Here is an 18,878-nt window from a genome sequence, read left to right as displayed (position 1 = left end):
ATCTCATCTTTATGTCTAATCATTACGATAATCAAAAGTGAACTGATATTAACGTCTAATTTTGTTATTGGCGGTGCTCATCTTCGTCACTCTTGCACAATGAGCCACAGGGGCCGAATTCCAACACTCTCTTCTTGTCCGCAAAAAGACGAAAAAGACAATTAAGCAGGTGCGCGTGTCGAGCGATCGATACCACAAAAGCCTCAAACAGCTCCTCCTCCCGAATTTCTCCCCCTTTTCTCTCCACATATTAGATTCGTTCATCGATATAGCGTTTAGTCATCATACTTTGAATAATGCAGTTTGACTCCTTGGCAAGGCCTAGGTGTCAAGTTGCCGAGATATTCATTGATTTCATTACCGGGTGTTAGATACGTTCAGATAATTCGCTACAATGGGGTCTGTATGGCCACGGACTTAGATAAATATTAAGTAAAGACTTTGTGCTTACGTGCGAGTATGATGATAAATCATAGCATTAAACCTTAATTCCTGTAGCTTGCGTAAATCATAGTTAAGGATCGCGATATTCTGTAAGTGTACTTAGTTGTATTTTAAGGATGCTCGGTGCGAGCAATACAATACAATATATTGTACAATACAATGTTAAATACATGTGGTGTTGCCTTATACAACTTTCAAATAACATTCTCCAGAATTACCCAAATATAACCAATGCGTGTATTCTTCAGAACCATATACATTGATCAATTGCAAATTTAATTTAAGGGTATTCCAGTCAGCCAGCATACACCTTTAATATTATTGAGGTCTACTTGTTTCCTCACGCGGGAGTCCGGGAGGACACAGGGGTTCGATTTCTGAAATGTAAAACATTTCATATAAATACACACCTTCGTCTTTTTTTGGACAATCTACGATGGGTGTATCTATATTAAAGGTATTGATATGCATTCCAGAAATCGAACCATGTGGAAGACGACACAAGCTATCGAGGATTAGGTCAATCATTCAGTATGCTATAAATCAATGTTACAGATATTCAACAATTCGATTTTACGCATCCAAATCAATTTTGAAACAAAACGTCACACAATAAGTAATTTGTAGAAGTATTCGCTATGTATGAATGTACTCACCTTCGACATACAGGTATCGGCTGCACCGGGTGTCTCTGAGTCACACGTGCATTCAGAGTTGTTACAAAAATGGCATCTTTTAGCTTATTTGAACCCGACAGTTATTGATTCACACTTGCGGCAGCCATTCCTATTTTTTACAAACGTTGCCATGGTAATGTCGATGGGCAGGTTATGATCGCCCAAGTGGTGGTGGCAGTAGTGAGGTCGTCCGTCAATGGTTAATCACACAGACTAATATAACGAATTCCGGAGTCTGTTGTTTCAGGCATTGAACGGTTTATTCAGGTAAAACAGCTCTATCAGACAACGATGTGTTAGGTTTTTAAAACAGTCGGCTGTATTTAAGATAAGTTAGGGGTTTTGACAAGTAAAACAGTAAATTTTACCTGACATATTGATGTGATCAACTATGTAAAACAGTCAGTTCTCTCCGAAATAGCCAACCCTATTTGACATCGAGGTGTTTAGTTGTGAAAAACAGTCCACTGTGTCAGGCAGAGAGGTGTTCAGTTATAGATGTGATAAACTATGTTACAAAGCAATCAGTTCTCTCAGACATCGATGTGTCAAGTTATGAAAAATAGTCATCAAGGTGTTTAGTTGTAAAACAGTCCGCTTTATCGTGCATTGAGGCGTTCAGTTATAAACAATTAGTTATATCTGACACTGAGAGGCGGTCGATCGCCGGCGATCAGGCAGAGCATCCGTCCAGAGTTCGGAGGGTCCTGGTTCAAATGCCAGTCTGGCCGTGCATTTTTTCTTTCCTATCGCAGTGGTGCCGTTGATCCATGTCAACGATCAATGTCGTGATAGTTCAAGAATTTTACGTCACTAATAACGAAGTCAACTTCTGGTTTCGATTTCATTTTTACAGTAGACTCGAAAATAAAAAACAGTTATTATATCCATGCGCTGATGACAAAAACTGATATATCACTGGTTGATTCTGCTATGAAGGAAACGGTGCAAGACTAAGTAGGTCCATAATATGTGTAAAGGTATTGACGATATTGATATTCTACCCGATGGTGTAGGATCTCCCTTGTAAACCAAAAGTATATTTAAAATGATAGCAGTATGCAAAAGCTTCACTAATTAGGATTAAGAAATAGGTATAGGTCATTAATGTTGCCATGTACATTGTAAGATGCACATTTTTTCTTACCATGGTTTCAAATGCGGAGAGCTCAACATTGAACTAAAAGAATATCATGTGTATGGAAGATAAGGAAATTCCATCTGAGAGGTTAATTCTGTTACGAGGGCCTTATTACTCCCCATAGTTTATAAATAAGCCTGTAGGACATAGACAACTCATGGTGTATGTTACGGACATTGTAGGGCTTACTTAATTCACTGGACACATTGAGTGACATTATTTTGATTATTGGTTTCTTGTTAACGATAAAGAATGCAAATGCAGTGGTGGATTCAGAGGNCCGGTATTTTCTTTAAAAATCATGTATTTTCACCATTTTCCTCAATTTTTCCCCACTTGGGAAACTCCCCACTGGCATGCACGTATCTATATAAGCGTAATTGGTTAATTCTGCAAGTTTAGTATAGATTATTTAACATTTTTGACACAACGATAAAAACATAGGTTGGAGTCTTTTATAAACATTAATATTTTTTGACGAAAGCGGGCTGTGAATTTATAAGTCCGCGATTTATTTACTGATCTGCAGACCTTGCAAATCGTTTAGAAATGCTGACGGGTTGGAACAAAGGACCAGTGTAATCAGGTACTGATAATTTTCAACATCTCTTTTTTTCTGATAAAATTACTATGATTTTTAGAATGACATTAGGAAGCTGACCTAATATACAAATGTTATCCATTCCTGGAAATAGACGTGGAATACACATATTATCAAAAGAAAACTTCTGAACGTAGAGGAATGTCGATATTTTGTTTAGCTCTTTTCTTTACATGGAAGTCCTTAGTCCGAAATAGCTGACTATATCCTTTTAAAATTTGGGATGTGGCGCAGATATATCTGCTTCATCAAAAAAGAGAGGAGATCATTATTTCGGACCAGAAAGCTCCTTGGAAACCTGTTATTCACATTTAACGCCCCGAGGGGGCGTGCCCCGTGCCGTTCTGTAAAACAGAGTTGTCCCGCTTTTACAAAGGGCACTTCCGCATTACCTTTCCAACCCGGCAAATATGGCGACTACCAGTAGCGTTGTTGTGCTCTGCTGCCTTTTTGTTCTCCCGCTGTGTGTTCTAGGTAAAATGGTTTGAAATCTCGATCACTTCATTTAATATAAGATACTTTATCACGAACCAGCTGTATGTTGACATACCATCGTCCGTAACGGCCAAGTGAAACACTTTACTGTCGGCTTTGTGTGTTGACGTGGCACAGTGATATTGGTTCAGTGATCAACGACTATAGGGCTAGAAATTTATCCGATTTGTTAAGTAGTAATTACTGATCGTTTAGGTACATAAGAGTAACCGAATCTTTCTTTTTATTTATGCTAAAATGGAACATTTGCAATTTTCCTATATACTCTGGCCTTAGATCGCTTTTAAATATGGTAAAATATGACATATCAAAAACAGGAACTCATCTTCAAAATCTAAAAAAAATATATACAGATTCTCCAATAACTTGAAAATATTTACTATAATCAGGTTATGCACAACGGCGCATATGTGTAACACTCCTGCATTTGGGTAACAGTTACCCATTTCAGTAACACTTTTATTACTGAAATGGGGAATAATGTGAGATGAAAACATATGTACAAAAAAGTGCGTTATTCTTTCAACATTATGAAATCAAAAATACAATGAGGTACAATTGTGATCACACAAAAAAGTCTAAACCTGTGTGAAAATGACAAACTGTATCACCTCCATTGCTTATAGTCCGATTTATTATTCTGACGTTTTATCGACTTTTTTATATCGGAACGTCAGAACTCCGTCTATAATATACGAGAAATAAGCGACTCGCGCCTGGGTCGCTCTTCAAACTGATATTTTAGAAACAAATTGTCACTTTCACACACATGGATCGAAAGATCTATTTTTTATGAACATGATGAACATACATAACTTGCCTCAAATAACCAATACAATCACTAAAATTATATTTTTTAAAACTTACTCTGTTTTACTTTACGTTTTTGATAGCCCCGCCTTCTAATGCCATGTGACTAAAATCTCGACGGCCTACGTCATAACGTTGGGAAATACCTTCGGTAATGCAAGATCTCGTCAAATCATGTGACATTGCATATGGCCTTATTTCCATTAAAAACATGGGTTGGCATAGAAAACGTTGAAAAATACTGTTCGTAGTGATCTTTGAAACATGTTATTGATACCACCTAGTGCATAAAGAATAGATCTTTCGATCCATGTGCAACATGTGTGTGAAAGTGACTATTTATTTCTAAAATATCAGTTTGAACAGCGACCCTAACGTGAGTCGCTTATTTCCCGTATATTATAGAGGGCCGGAGTTCTAACGTTAATCGTCGACAGACCGATAAAAGTCGATAAACGTCAGAATAATTCGGAATACAATTGCTTATAGCGCCTTTTTTTGCTCCAAGTGTTTAAAAGAACTGTTTTTATTTTGGATGACTAAATTCAATATTAATGCTCAAATTCCTGGCAAAACTTTACAAACACTGCATTGTCTGATATTTTAGTCTGCAAATGCAATCTATATTAACTTACAACTAATCAGTAATATTTAAACTTGTGAATACTATTGGTTTTCATCAGAATATTTATATACTTATATATATTTATAGAACAAATATTGAAATGTTCGATCAACAAGAGTCGCATATGAAGACAATTTTATATGGAACTAAAAGAAAGAAATATTGTAAACAAAATTTATTGTGAAAAATCATTATTATACGGCTAACTAAATAAGGGGCAATTAAGGTTTTTGGGCAAACCAACTTTGAATTTTCAGGCCCACTGAATAGATTGTTATGATGGTGAACTACATAATGATATGTACCTATTATTTGCTTCACCATCCTATGAAACCAGGACTATCTCTGTAAAGCTGGGGCTAACTCAATTGATAAAACCCTAACCCTCTCAGGTGGTTTAGTGTTACTTTTAATAGTCTCGACTGATAACCGCCAAAGTCAAATGATATATTACTAGGTGTGGGATTTGATATTACCCTGTTTTGGTGTTTATAAATCCTGAATCGGTTCAGGGGTCGATGAGGGGTCGCTATCTTGTAAACAATATTTTTACTCGGGACGGATGCATGTACACTATGCTTCCAATATGATTGGTTGCACTGCCAAATGTCAAAGCTATTGCTAAATGTCTGGCCCCTTTCTACTAAGGGGGTGGGGGTTAAAAGAACTACTCTAAGTAAGGAGGTAGAGGAGAACTTCTACTCAGGAATTGTTTGATTTATGTGCAATGTGACAAAACAGCTCATTTTTCACTTAGATCAATTTGTTTACAACAAGTTAAGAAATCAGTTGTCTTACTCTAAAATGACTTGTGGAATATGGTAATTTTGTTTATTCTGCCTAGACAAATCTGATAGTTACAAAACATTTTCACTGAGGCAACATCTTTTTGAGGAACTGAATGTTTGACAATAACTGAAACTTTTGTTTGTGTGTTGTACAGGAGACACATGTCTGGCACCAGAGGTCAAGACACAGACCTACACCACAACAGAGGCTGTCACCTCAACAGATACTGTGTTCATTATAGAGTTTACATTGAAATGCAAAAACAGTGTATCGGTGAGTAAATTACATCTAAATATGAAAACAACTTGACTGACCTTTTTTGTTTCTAATTACTTTAATAAAGCAATATTTCATTTTTAATGAACCATTCAACATTTCGTGACCATGACAAACTTAAAATACAGCAACGCATAGAAAGAATGAAATCTTTACAGTGACTCTGCTACTTTTTGTAATGGGATAAAAATATTTTTCTTTGAAAATGAAATGAAGATGGATAAAATTTCAGGTTCTTGGTTATCATTTTAGATTTTGCTTTTAGAAGATTCAGAGTATGAATTTAAAAAAAAAAGGTCAAGTAAAAAAATGGCAAAACAGAACAGATAATTCTGACAGTGTTTGTACCTATTAAATGTATATATTTACCATTTCAGAATATGAATTTATATGCTGACATTCAGGGAAAAACTCTTCCGGTGACAAGAACAGTTACTGGAGATAAATATCAGGTAAAAAAATATCTGTACCTTTATAAAATCCTTTTTGTTTTTTCTAAAACAAATTTTATGTAATTTGCTTATTCAAAGTGAAACATTCTTAATCAATCAAATTAAAAAAAATCAGTTCAATTCCTTTACAGAAAGTTCTCGGAGCTTCAGGTGATACTAGAAATGAATAAGGGTTTCTTTGTACATGTATGATGAATTCTGCAATAGGTGCTTATATTTACTTGTCCTTTTTTACCTATACAGGTCAGCTTCAGCGATGAACACGCTAACTTGCCTTCAGGCTCCTATAACATCAGACTTTTTGATGAGGAGGGATTTGCAGCTCTTAGAAAGGTATATTAATTGTGAAGATGGATTGTTTAACTCGATCACCCCTGAAATTTCATAATGAACTATTCCAACCATTGAATTGGACGAGTTCAAATGTGTCTTCAGGGGTGAATGAGTTAACAAGGATCACAACAACCTTGTTCTTGGTCAGCAAAGAAAAATATATGTTCCCATCAAAAATGTAGTTGTTAGTAATTTTGATATATTTTTTTCTAAGAATGCATGAAGAGGGTTCTTAGTATGAAACAGCACTTCAAGTTATAAAAAAGGAAATTCCTTCGAATAACATTTATTTCAAATACATTTGTTGAAAACTTTCATTTCAAATATCAGAATACAATAAATTAACACAGCATCCTTTAGCTGACAATGTCATGTATTCTTTTCACCATTTATAGCGGATATTATATAATGCTCCGTTTAAATATGCAAGGCTATTTTTGACAATTATTAAAACCATGTGTTTAACTAATTCATCCTCTTCATATCTAAACTGGATTTGCCCAGTCTTTGATTTGGTAAGGTTCAAATGTAACTTTAGGGGTTGATGGGTTTAAGAGAAATTTAAAAGCTGCGTTTTGTAATGTTAAAGTCTGAATTACATGATTACTTTCAGGTTTTATTTTTATTTCAAATTTGACATATTTCTGCTTTATTAATCATAACAGTGCCTAATATTTATTTATGTTCAATACTTAAAAAGTAATGAAAAGGAAATTCCTCATTTTTTCTGAAATTTGCTTAATTGAGATATGTATTTCTACAGACTCAGAGAAGTGGAGAAGATACTGGCGCTTTGAAACCTGTTCATACCATCAACATGAACCACCCTGTAAGTAAAGGGAGAACACTCTACTTGAATTGTTTTTTTTTTACATTAATCCTCATTTTGCCAAAATCCTTGTGTATAAAATGATAAATATAAGGATGTTTATATATATATGATCAAACTACTTTCACAAATTCTCAAAAATTAAGCTAAATGAACAGCGGGATATAAAATTCTCTAGATTTTTGCAATAAATTTGCAATTGACAATGTTGAAAGATGCATTGCAAGGATTATACATATTTCTTCATTTACATGTAAAAATATTAGCAAAAATGTTCTTGTGCACGAATTCTGAAATATTTTTTAAATGTTTGCATTTAAAAAAGAATGTATTTATGAACTCAATTTGTTGATGTAACTTATATTTCTATTTTCTACAGGGCGTGTGGAAGGGTCCCTTCCTCCAGAGCGAGTTCGTTGCAGCCACTGTAGCAGTGTTCGTATGGTATCTGGCCTACAATGCACGTAGCCAGCTACAGTAACGCACATAGCATTGTTTATTTTATACAAGTTCATTTAATATTATTTTCAAATAAATTTTCTTTTATAAAAACCTTGAATGTTTTGTTTGTATTTTGGACCATTCTCTTCACATGGTGAAAAGGATGAGTGTCTATAAGGCCCTTTTTTGGGCGCCAGTATATTTGGATTTTACCCTCCTTAATGTATTACCAGCGCAAAAACTAAGGTAAAATTTTGATCGAAAGGGGTAGGGTAAGTCACAAATATAATTTGCTGTTTTTAAAATGAGCTTTAAAACCAGTTTTTGAAAATATGTGTAAACTAAACGGGCATATATATAAGAATGAAAAATGAAAAAAATCCAATCGTCAATTAAAGGTTGTTTATAAAAAACAGAGGATACAGTCAGTGGGTTGTTTTTAGGTAATTTCAAATGAAAAGTGTTTTGTTTTCTAAATAATTTCCTTTCTAATTTATATTTTGTGTTGAAACTTTCAACTTTAATTATTTCAGTACACTTTCATAAAATGCATATCCTTTTGTTTGATACTAAGTTATGGCTTCTGGACTCATCTCAAACTTGGCAGGTGCAGAACGCCCTATATTCTATAAGTATATGATAGTAATTGTTAATATTGTACATCATATATATCATAATATGTGTTCAGCACCTGTGACTGAAGTGAGTTACAGGTCCTGATTTATTTTCCTACTTGTCAAAGTTACAAATAAAAAAAATGGCATTTGCCATAATAACTGCAGTAAAATGATAAGTTTAATATATGAAGATTGATTTGTTGGTAATTTTAAGTCTCCTACCTTCAAGGAAAGCATCTGCTTTAATCTTAAAGTTAACCGTTTTCATGGTTTTATCAAATGTTCTGCCTATTTTTAATGTTTATGCGCTGATTGTACGTAAAAGGCATTTTTTGGATAAGCATGCAACTTGGCATAGATATTGGTTATATGATGATATTTAAGTTGTAAAAGTTTCATACTTATCCCACAATAAATTTGTATACGCCTGTCAAATTTGACGGGAGCATTATGGTATGGGGTTGTCCGGTCGGCGTAAACTATTGTTTGTCCGGCAACCTCCTCCTACATTTTTCGACCGATCTCTTTGAAACCTGGTATACATTATAATCATGAAATGAAGTTGTGTCTCCCCTAAAAGAAGTTTGATTCAACAATTTTCCAAAAGTTATTGCCCTTTGTTCATTTCAGTATCTTTTTTTTTGTCCGGAGATCTTCTCCTACATTTTTTGACAGATTTCTTTGAAACTTCGTAGGCTAAATAATCATGATATGTTGTTGTGGTTCCTTGAAAAGAATTTTGATTCAACAATTTTTGCAAAAGTTATTTGCCTTTGTTTATTTCAGTATTTGATTTTTGTCCGGCAATCTCCTCCTACATTTTTCAACGGATCTCTTTGAAAATTGGTATACATTATAATCATGATAGGAAGTTGTGTCTCTCTGAAAAGAATTTTGATTCAACGATTTTTGCAAAAGGTATTGGCCTTTGTTTATTTCAGTATTTGATTTTTGTCCGGCAATCTCCTTCTACATTTTTCAACGGATCTCTTTGAAAATTGGTATACATTATAATCATGATATGAAGGTGTGTCTCTCTGAAAAGAATTTTGATTCAACGATTTTTGCAAAAGGTATTGGCCTTTGTTTATTTCAGTATTTGATTTTTGTCCGGCAATCTCCTTCTACATTTTTCAACGGATCTCTTTGAAAATTGGTATACATTATAATCATGATAGGAAGTTGTGTCTCTCTGAAAAGAATTTTGATTCAACGATTTTTCCAAAAGTTATTGCCCGTTGTTCATTTCAGTATTTGATTTTTTCTTCTACATTTTTTATTGCATGTCAGCTAACACTCTTAGAATGATGCAGATCTTATATCAGTGTAAGAAAGTATATAACACTATATGGCATTCGACGGGCGTATATTGTTCCGCTCCGCGGTACTCTTGTTACCTTAAAAAACACCATTTTCTTTTGTTTTGGAACACACGGACTAAAGTGTATCTCCTTGCTCAAGGATGGTGGGTATGGTGATTAAATGTTTCAGACATTCTGTTTCCCGCATATTGATATGCTGGTCTCTGCATGTCAAACAAAATATTACTTTCAGTACAGCATTTGCTCTGACCGAAATGGTCGTCGATGATAGTGCACTAAGATTCCGAAATTCCTAGTGTAACAGGATCAATCAAAAGAAACCGAATCATGTTTCCCCACAAGAATAGGAATTTATATATAATGTAGGTTTTAGCAATTTTCAAGACTAATGCTATCGGAACTTATAATATTTTTTTTACAATTCTCATTACTCTGCCTTATCTCACATGACATTACAATGATTTGACCATAGTATCTGCCTCGAAAACGGGAAAGATATAGTAAATACATGTACATGTACACATTTTAAAAGCAGAAACCTGTGATTTGACCTAGATTTACATGGCGGGTGTCGTTGATGGAAGCAAGAGACGCTTACCCTTCCGGAATGTCTGGTCTTCCTCCTGTTCTACTTTCAAGGGTCTCCGCGTTCATATTTTGTTTGTTTATAAAAAGTCCTGATTTACCCCTATCAACATATTTCTTTTCTGTTGATTGAGACACCATAACACATATTATATTAATGTTGCTTTTTGTAATTGGTTTCGCGAAATTATTTGTGTAGCGGTGCTCTTGAATGATCATGGTCGGTACCGTACCAAAACGGGAAAATATGGTAAAATATGGGGAGAAAAAATAAAAAGCTCATTGAATTATCGAAATAGTTATTCAATCAGATTTCCGAGAGCTGTATTAATGTAAAGAACATTAAATAACCTTACTCCGCAATTTCTCACAAGGAAGTAATGTAAAATGGCTCATGAACACAACTCTCGATCATCTTTTATTCATTTGTCGTCCCAACTCCGAACTGTTTATAAAAAAAACATTCGAGCACTGCCCCAAAATATAAAATAAATCGATATATAAACATCGCTGTTGATATTTCTTTTATGTAATACTTTCTTTTTATAATTTTGTTGTAAATATTTGGTGACATTCTTTTGCATTCGATCGTTGTACATCTTTCCTCTATAACTGTATTTGTAAGATAGGTACGATCCTATTATCCCCAATTGTCCGTCATTACGTCTGTATGTCCGTCTGTCTAAGGTCAGATGAAAACAATTCTGTGCTACAGCCTCTTGTGTTAGCTATATATTATAGAAGCGACAAGGATCATACTACAGTTTCATGCTAGCTCGTGCAACAGTCCCTTGTGGTAGCTATATACTATAAGTGAGGCAATGATCGTGCTACCGTTCCCTTGTGGTAGCTATACACTTATAGGTGAGGCAAAGATCGTGCTACAGTCTCCTGTGGGAGGTATTTACTCTAAGGGAGGCAAAGATCGTGCTACAGTCCTCTATGGTAGCTATATACTATAAGGGAGGCAAGGATCGTGCTACCGTTCCCTTGTGGTAGCTATACACTTATAGGTGAGGCAAAGATCGTGCTACAGTCTCCTGTGGTATGTATTTACTCTAGGGGAGGCAAAGATCATGCTACAGTCCTCTACGGTAGCTGTACACTACAGGGGAGACAAAGATCGTGCTACAGCCCCTGTGGTAGCTATGTACTATAGAGGAGGCAAATATAATGCTATATGCGTTGTGGTAGCTATGCACTATAGAGGAGATACTGATTGTGTTTCAGTTTTCCTGTGGTAGCTATGTACTATAGAGGAGACAATGATTGTGTTTCAGTTTTCCTGCGGTAGCTATGTACTATAGAGGAGGCAAAGATCATGCTATATGCGTTGTGGTAGCTATATATATGTACTACAGGGGAGGAAATAGCATACTACAGTCATCTGTGGTAGCTTATAGCTATGTACTATAGGGGGTGCAAGTATCATGCATACATACCCCTGTGGTAGCTACACACTTATAATACAGTTAAAGATCTCACTACAGACAGTCCCATGTACACATTGTACAAAAAATATTACATATTACACAATGCACATTTTACGACATACCGTCCTTATTCAACATTCCTCATCCTAGTAATGCCTTAGAGTGGTCTAGAGGAGTAGGCTTTCTAATATTTATCACCCAGCTTCCCCTTTTTGGCATATCACCTCAGCCCACAGGGGAGTTGGAACTACGCTTTCGAATCAAATGATTCCAAGGTCCTAATGTGTCTTTATCCCTCTCTTTTCATTATTCAGCATTGTAGAGTTAAACTGTTGGGATCTCAACTGTTTCCAAGACACGGTGGATAGATTGAACCCCAACGCAAATCGTGGTGGTGTCGGAGTGAAAAGGGGTGGGTGGGGGCACAAATTCCATTTACAAATAGACTATGCAGTCTATAAAGCGTTCTTCATCAATAAAATAATGCATTTTAGGAGATAGTCGGTAAACCGTTGATCTGAGTAGTAATCAATACTGGTAGCGTAATTACAGGGATAAGTAGTGTTAGTCGGGAGAGATTAACTGTAATCGGTCTACCTAATATAGAATTAAACAATAAAGAGTTACCTACAATCTTACTCAAATTGGAATTAGCCAAAATATATCATATTTTAATGTTATTCTTTCAAATTTTAAAACATAATTTATATGCAATTGTTCTGAACGCGCTCAAATGTCTCCCTTTAAAATGACTAAGAGTTAGAATATTGTTGAAGTATTATATCTAATGTTATAAAAGCTGCACACCTGTATACGCATACATTTTTTATTTAATATAAAAAATGTACGATTTCCGATGGGATGTTGTTTTTGTTTCAAACACAGTAGTGCCCAACTGTGCGCTGATGTGTAATCAAAGCTCCCCTAACCCCTAATTGGCCTTTTAGCTTAGTATTTGTCGTGAATAGATTGTTACGTGTACAATAACTACACTTTCATCTGCACGGTCATATCTGAAAGGAGAATGTTACTTTGGCAGTTGTATTCTGATATTGGAGGTTACCTTCGATTGGATACTCTATGCTCAAGGTGGTCGTTCTTCTAATTGGAACTGTTTATGTGGGGAAAAAGAGAGAGCGTGTTTGGAAAATAGAGTAAGTTGGTGGGAGTTTGGGTGAGAGTGAGTGTTTGAGAGAGGGAGGGAGACAGAGTATGTGTGTGTGTGAGACAGTGTGTGTGCTCCCATAGAGTGTGTATGGGAGACAGAGTGTGTGTGGGAGGCAGAGTGTGTATGGGAGACAGTGTGTGTGTGGGAGACAGAGTGTTTATGGGAGACGGAGTGTTTAGTCAGAGTGTGTGTGGGAGACAGTGTGTGTGTGGGAGACATTGTGTTATGGGAGACAGTGTGTGTGTGGGAGACAGTGTGTGTGCTCCCATAGAGTGTGTATGGGAGACAGAGTGTGTGTGGGAGACAGTGTGTGTGCTCCCATAGAGTGTGTATGAGAGACAGTGTGTGTGTGGGAGACAGTGTGTGTGATCCTACAGAGTGTGTATGGGAGACAGAGTGTGTGTGGGAGACAGAGTGTGTATGGGAGACAGTGTGTGTACTCCCACAGAGTGTGTATGGGAGACAGAGTGTGTAGCGGAAAGAGAGTAAGTTTGTGGGAGAATGAGGCGTAGGTGAGAGTGGTTGAGATGGAAATATTTGGAGTTTCCACAATTATTTCCTTTCTAATATATATTTTGAGTTGAAATTTTCAACTTTACTACACTTTTCATTTGAAATTATCCCCTGACTTAATCCTCTATTTTTTTGAACGATTTTTAAGTGACGATTGAATTTCTGTCATTTTTCATTCTTTTATATACGCCCGTTTAGTTTACGCATGTTTTCAACAACAGAAATGGAACTATTTTGGTTTTCAGCTCATTTTGAAAACAGCAAATTATATTTGTGATTTACCCTCCCCCTTTTGGTACCTCCAAAAACTCACTATTGGCCAAACTTTTGCCTTAGGTTTTGTACAAGTAATACATTATAGGACATATTTGAACAAATTAAAGAGGGTAAAATCCAAATATACCGGAGCCCAAAAAAAGGGCCTTATAGACACTCATCCTATAACAAGTTAGAATGTCTAACAGCTAAGCATACAAAAGCTCTTCACTGAAACAGAATATGTAATAAAATCAAGAATTAAATACAACACAGTTTTATAGCGCACCTAAGTTTTCGATAGACATTAATAGTAGGATATTGATAATTTGTAACATCTTGGACATAATGTTGAAATAAACGGAAAATAAACTGTCACAACGGAGAATCAAATATGCAATATTTCAATTTCTTGGCAGCTACATGTTAATTTTTCGTCCTGCCATGAAAATAGAGTTAATCACGTCTGTACAAGTTACATCACACGTTTAAAGGACCATCTTGGTCTCAGATTTGGTGGTGGAGAAAACAGTGGCCTTGAAATACCAAACTCGTTCCAGATTTTCTCCTACTTCATGATCAGTATGTAAAGTTTGATCAACACCGTAGAAGTTATGAAGTCGTGAAAACAATGAGCAGAAGTAATGGTGGCCGTTACCTTAGTATTTTTTATAATTTTCACTATGATATGTAAAGATTGATAAAAATCGTTCCTCAGAAAGTCGTTGGAGTTGTAACTTTGACATTGACACCCTGAAACACGAACTCATTCGAGGTATACTTAATATATGAAATTTTATGGAAGTCACATAAGAGATGTAGTTGACAGAGCGACGACAAAATGTGAACATACGTCCGTACACCATGCCCTCTTAGGTTTTTTTAATTGATAAGAATAGCGTTTCATATCTGTCTTTAGTTGTTAAGATTCAAATTGTACTTCAATTAATGAGACAAAGAAAATAGGGTACTGATATTAAATGATATACGCATTTTATTTGTGTCGAAGACGACTTAAAACTGCATCAATTTGAAAATGTATTTTCTATGGACAAGATGATATTTTGCATGCTTCAGGCTCAGAATTACTGCAGATAGAATTTACATAAGCGAGGCGGTCATTTCCATATTGTGTGTATGAAACTACAAAATCACTTAGCTTCTTCACCTTGTTTGCATGTTTTGACAAAGTACAATGTTTTGAGTGGGGCGTCAATTAGGCCTACGTAAAACTTGTAACAGAACCAAAATGACAGTAATGAACATAAGTGAAACCATATTGTATCTTCCACGTGAAAGGGACATTACATTCCGCTGAACAACGCAATACAAATAGGATTGACTATTATGGAAATCACCACCAACAACGACACTGAACAACTTTCATCAGCAGCAGTTAGCCATTTTTTGGTCAGATGTACGGTGGCTGATATTTGCCATTTCGCTGTTTTCGGGGCGAAAATACGACACAACGAGAATTAAGATTTGTTAATTGTCGTCCTTTCGGGGCGAAAAGACGAAACAACGAAATGGCACATATCAGCCACCGTACAGATGGGCAATATCCCCTACAGTCACGGTTAATTACTTAATGGCAGCCATGTCTGCAAATCATAACAGAAATTGATCCATATTCAAGCAGATACTATAATCAGAGTTACGCCCTAAGGAATTGCTCAACAGAACTGCATCCTGTTGACTTGCAGCTAATTAAACAAAACTTGGTAAAAGGAGATAAGCTTGACCTGAGGAAGGACAGCTGATGGACAGGTCGTCCTTTCAGGATTCAACCGAACAAAACATCAAAAAACAAGTTCATCAAAAATATTCTCCGTTGTAGTGGAGTAGCTTTGTCTTCACTACAGAACACCGTTCTACTACCACCAGAAACTACCTTCAAATTGTGACAACGATTTGGAATAGACAGGAAATGAATCTTTGTTGAAAATGAAGAAAAAGAATCAGAATTTTAAACACAAATATTATATCGTCGGACACGTTTACTGAAAGGACTCGAATATTGATGTTGTTTCTTCATCGCAACGCTCATGAAAGTGACTTCTAAATCTGTATCTATAGTGCTCTACGTCGTTTGCATAAGGGTATAAAACAACACAGAGTTGGCCTACGTCACTTCTCTATCTCGAAGTGATGACGGTGCTTCCTGACACCGTGCCCTTTAATACAATTCAAAGATGAGATATATTGAAGAAAATGGAGCATTCCTGATTTCAGATCAAACCTACAATGCAGAATCACCTTATTTCTGGAGTTCTATTTCTGGAGCAGCACACCCCTTAGGGTCACCTCCTGTCGAGGAAGATGATGATTTGATGATTTTAAGGTTGCCTTGTATTGATTTCAGAATAACGCTGCGATTATTAGACGTTTAAGACAAAAAGCTGAGCACTGGACTTCGGAAAGAACATTGATGTAGTGTACTTTGACTTCAAATGTCTAGATATTAATCTTAAATCTCTTTATAAGCAATCATCAAAAGAAAGTTGGATAAATGGCCAGTGGTCGAGCATGGCACCTGCCAGGAGTGGAGTATAATTGCTTTTCCTTATTAAAGATATTCCGAATGGAATAAGATCAACACAATCATATAAACTCTAGATACAAAACTATAGATGCTGACTATGCAATTATATATACATTATTGTTAATAATTACCTAAATATTTTTAAAAAACTTTTGGATGAAAATATTTCAAGTTTCAAACGTCTCCATGGCCAAATCATTTCTTAAGCGTCTTAATTATCGCGACTTTTTCTGCTTAAAGTATCTACCACAGCATGGACTTGGATAACAATCTAATTCCGTCATCACAGGAGATTTAAAGTCGATAAAACGCATATCTTCTCCATTCGTTTCACGTGTTGCAAGGACTTCAGCATATTAGGCTAAGGAATAGTCAATAATCAATCAACAATAATTTATTTAAGTGTCGCACAATATATATACAAACCAATACAGTTATATGAAAATCTAAAAACTATATACATTGTTCAGCCAATTTTGGCTTTACAAGACACCGTAGTCATTAAAATACGATTAACAACTAGATTTACATGAAATATGATACAATTATTGCATTATAAATTCTGTAGCTCAGGTTCATTCCTAAGATGTACACATTTATCACATGATTTCATTGATAAATCATTTTCAATTAAAATTGCTGCTTGATCAAATAGTAAAATACGTATATCTTTATACAATGGACAATCACATGTGAAATGTAGGCTATTCAATAGTAATTAAAATAAGATGACACACTTTTATAGCGCTGACCCATTAATGATTAATCCCATTTGCCGTCCGTTATATCCGACCGAATGATTGGGAAGTCCCGATCTACTGGAGAAGAGTGATATGATTTGAATGCTATCTAATCCAATTATTTACATAACTAGAAATAATAATATTTATTCGGTAAAAGCAAGATACAGGTACAAATATCACATATGATCACAGAATTTCAATTGCATAATAATCACAGATTTATCACAGTATTTAGATTATCACATCAAAGTTAATATCACAAATTTTGGAGCACTATAAATACAATGTATCTGTTTGACTAAGCTTAAACCTAGGATATCCCATGAAAGCTGGGTGGCAGCTTATTTCCAATGGGGTCCTCTAGTATAGATCTTAATTACTTAGATAACAAAAGGTCCTAAGGATTTGACCTTATAATATGAATATAAGATGGTATGATTTCTCGTAATAATATATATATGAATAGAATAAGTTGTAATTGGTCAAATATGATGATGATATATTATTTCATCAAAATAAAATGTTATTTTATTTGACGGTATATGATGGAGTTGTCATTAGCAAATATGATTTCCTTCTGATAATATATATATGTGGAGCTATGCATGATGTTGTTTCCACTTGTAATATTAAAATATCAGTTATATGTATCACTGTATCATAATGCAAGATGATGTCATTCTTGCAGATATTAAGTAACAATATAAGATGGTGTTAGGCCATATACATTTATACTGTGGTACTTGTGTGTAGAACAGACAACAGGTGGTTGGGCAATCCCTACCAACCTATTATCTGTCTAACAAATTATAGCAATTTGGGGTATAATACATATATAAAAATGACTTTTAATAAAATAAAGACTGAGGATGATGGTAATAAAATCTTCCATAACATTTATAAAAAGTACATATTATATTGGTACTTTAGTTAAAATTTTGGTAATACATCATATATTTTTAGAAGAAGTTTAGAGTCACCCACTGGGATAGAATAAAAATTACCTTTAGAAGACAAATTCTTGCTCAAAATCATTTTTTGCCAAAACTTGTAAGTACTTTTTTATCTCGCTTTTGAATTTCATCTTGTGATCGACAGATTTTATTGAATGTGGTAAGTTATTCCAATCTTTGATAGCATTATAGAAAAAAGATGATGATTCCACACCTTTTATATAAGGAATGTTGAAATTCAGATCACTGTTCCTGGTAAAGTGTTTTTTCTCTGTTCTAGTAAAATTTTCTTTCATATAGGATGGACATTTGTTATGTTGAATATTAAAGACATGGTTAAAACGGAGCTGTTTCACCCTGCCCCTAACATCCAACATATTAGCTTGTTCCAATTCCCGATGGGTGACTCTTGATCTATTATCAAGTTTCAGAATAAATCTGACCACTTTATTCTGTGTAATTTGTAGTTTTTGTCGAAGTTTTTTGGATATGTTTTCGAACCAGCAGCTAGAAGCATAGTCAAAATGACATTGGATCAGTGCCGACACCAGGGTTTTTCTAGATCTAAAATTGAGACAGTCACGGTGTCTATATAGAAACCACAATTTCTGGTTCACTTTTTTTATAATATTTTGGACAATTTGTTCTCCAGATAGAAAGTTGTCCAATATAATACCAAGATATTTGACACACACCTGAGGCATAATTATATTACCGTAACACGAAACAGAAAATGAGCCTTCAGGTAATTTGGAAAGTTTCCTTTTGGGGCCAAACAAAATACTCTCTGTTTTTCCAAGATGTAAGGATAATTTGTTATCTGTTAGCCAA

At 35.1% G+C, this 18,878-nt stretch overlaps 1 protein-coding gene across 1 annotated transcript; it reads left to right on the top strand.

The window, feature by feature from the left end:
- The first annotated feature begins 3,234 nt into the window (after nt 1–3,234).
- Nucleotides 3,235–8,025, top strand: LOC110443423 (translocon-associated protein subunit delta-like). Its single transcript, XM_021487640.1, has 6 exons — nt 3,235–3,337; nt 5,737–5,855; nt 6,236–6,310; nt 6,554–6,643; nt 7,407–7,472; nt 7,852–8,025. The coding sequence occupies exons 1-6, from the start codon at nt 3,274–3,276 to the stop codon at nt 7,951–7,953; spliced, it is 516 nt and encodes a 171-aa protein (XP_021343315.1). The 5' UTR covers nt 3,235–3,273; the 3' UTR covers nt 7,954–8,025.
- The last annotated feature ends 10,853 nt before the right edge of the window (nt 8,026–18,878 follow it).

Source organism: Mizuhopecten yessoensis, unplaced genomic scaffold (assembly GCF_002113885.1).
Source record: "Mizuhopecten yessoensis strain PY_sf001 unplaced genomic scaffold, ASM211388v2 scaffold716345, whole genome shotgun sequence".
Lineage (NCBI taxonomy): Eukaryota > Metazoa > Mollusca > Bivalvia > Pectinida > Pectinidae > Mizuhopecten > Mizuhopecten yessoensis.
Note: the sequence above shows the minus strand (reverse complement) of the source record. Positions and strands in the feature narration are given on the sequence as shown.